Below are 1,251 nucleotides of genomic sequence, written 5' to 3'. Positions count from 1 at the left end.
ATAACTGTATGGGCATGAGATCTTACATTGTAGCGTGCTTTGGGGTCCACGATGATGTTGTTCGTGGCCCTGGCGAGCGACCCCGATGACCCGGGGCTCTTGCCTTGGCCTGGTGGCGGGTGCAGGGACTTGAGCGAGCCCACGGGCCCGGGGGGGAGGCGCGGGGGGCGGGCGGCTCGGAGCAGGTCACCGCGGCCGCAGCTGGACAGAGAGACAGCGCCGGGGGCCACGCCAGGGCCACTCCTGGCGCCGCAGTCTTGCCAACTACTCTCCGCCCCATGACACTCCATTTCGGCATGAGAATTGTATTCTACTTTCCGTCCGTCCTCTCCTGTCTGTCCCTCTGTCTCTGTTGGGTCAAAAATATCGCGCGGACGAAGTTGCTGAATTCCGCTCCGGCAACACAGACCGCCGCCACCCCTTCTCCCTCCCCCCACTTTTCCTCCGGTCCTGTCGTGGCCTAGAAGGGCTTCCTAGACTGCCCCACATTATTCTGTATGACAAAAATCCCTAGACGCGCCACAAAGGGGGAGGGAGAGCCCGGTGTGCGGCGGATGCAGCAGGGTTGCCGGACTGAAAGAAAAGGGGGGCTGGCTTTGGGGCGGGGGTTCCAGTTGCGACAGAATTCCACAATGGACCCGAGATGAAAAGTAGGAGAAAGGACGACACTACTGCGCCTAGCGTGCGGCCGACGCACGAGCCGACGACCCACCTCGGCAACATCCTGTTGAGAAGCTGCTCAGTCTTCTTCTTCTCGCAGTCCAGCTGCTCGGTCCGCTCGCGAATCAGCTCCTCCAGGTTGTTGCTGTACTTCTCGAGGAGCTGGAACATGGTGTCGACGAAGTTGACCTTCCTCCCGTGGTTCAGCGTTTTGAACTGGTCGTGCACGGCGTTGAAGTCTGGCCGCGAGTCGGGCAGCTCGGCCCAGCACTGGCGCATGATGTTGATGGCCTCCGGGGGCGCCGCCCCCTTGCTCACCGACGGCCGGATCAGTGGCGGCGGTCGCTTCAGCTTCTCGATGATCTCTGCGGAAACAAAAAAAAAGAAACCCTGGGGTAAACCACTTCGGGCACGTCGTGTTTTGTAAGACTACGTCGATCAAGCAAGAACCACCCTGCTGCGGAACTCCCCGAGGTCTTCCATGGCCTTACCCTATGGAGCGGTCAGGGTCAGTGTGACGCGACGGTCGATTCGTGGATGGATCACTCTCATCTCGTGACCTACGGCCTCGGGCCTCGCGTACCTGCTGGC

The 1,251-nt window shown here is 61.0% G+C and overlaps 1 protein-coding gene across 1 annotated transcript in view; it reads right to left on the bottom strand.

The window, feature by feature from the left end:
- Positions 1 to 1,251, bottom strand: part of LOC113207894 (uncharacterized) — a 103,195-nt gene that overhangs the window by 6,520 nt on the left and 95,424 nt on the right. The window contains exon 16 of the mRNA XM_052267112.1: positions 713 to 1,025. Coding sequence (XP_052123072.1) covers positions 713 to 1,025 — 313 coding nt within the window. The remainder of the gene's footprint in view (positions 1 to 712; positions 1,026 to 1,251) is intronic.

Source organism: Frankliniella occidentalis, unplaced genomic scaffold (assembly GCF_000697945.3).
Source record: "Frankliniella occidentalis isolate FOCC.00 unplaced genomic scaffold, Focc_3.1 Scaffold47, whole genome shotgun sequence".
NCBI lineage: Eukaryota > Metazoa > Arthropoda > Insecta > Thysanoptera > Thripidae > Frankliniella > Frankliniella occidentalis.
The sequence above is the reverse complement of the archived record's forward strand: the minus strand, read 5'-3'. Positions and strand labels throughout refer to the sequence as shown.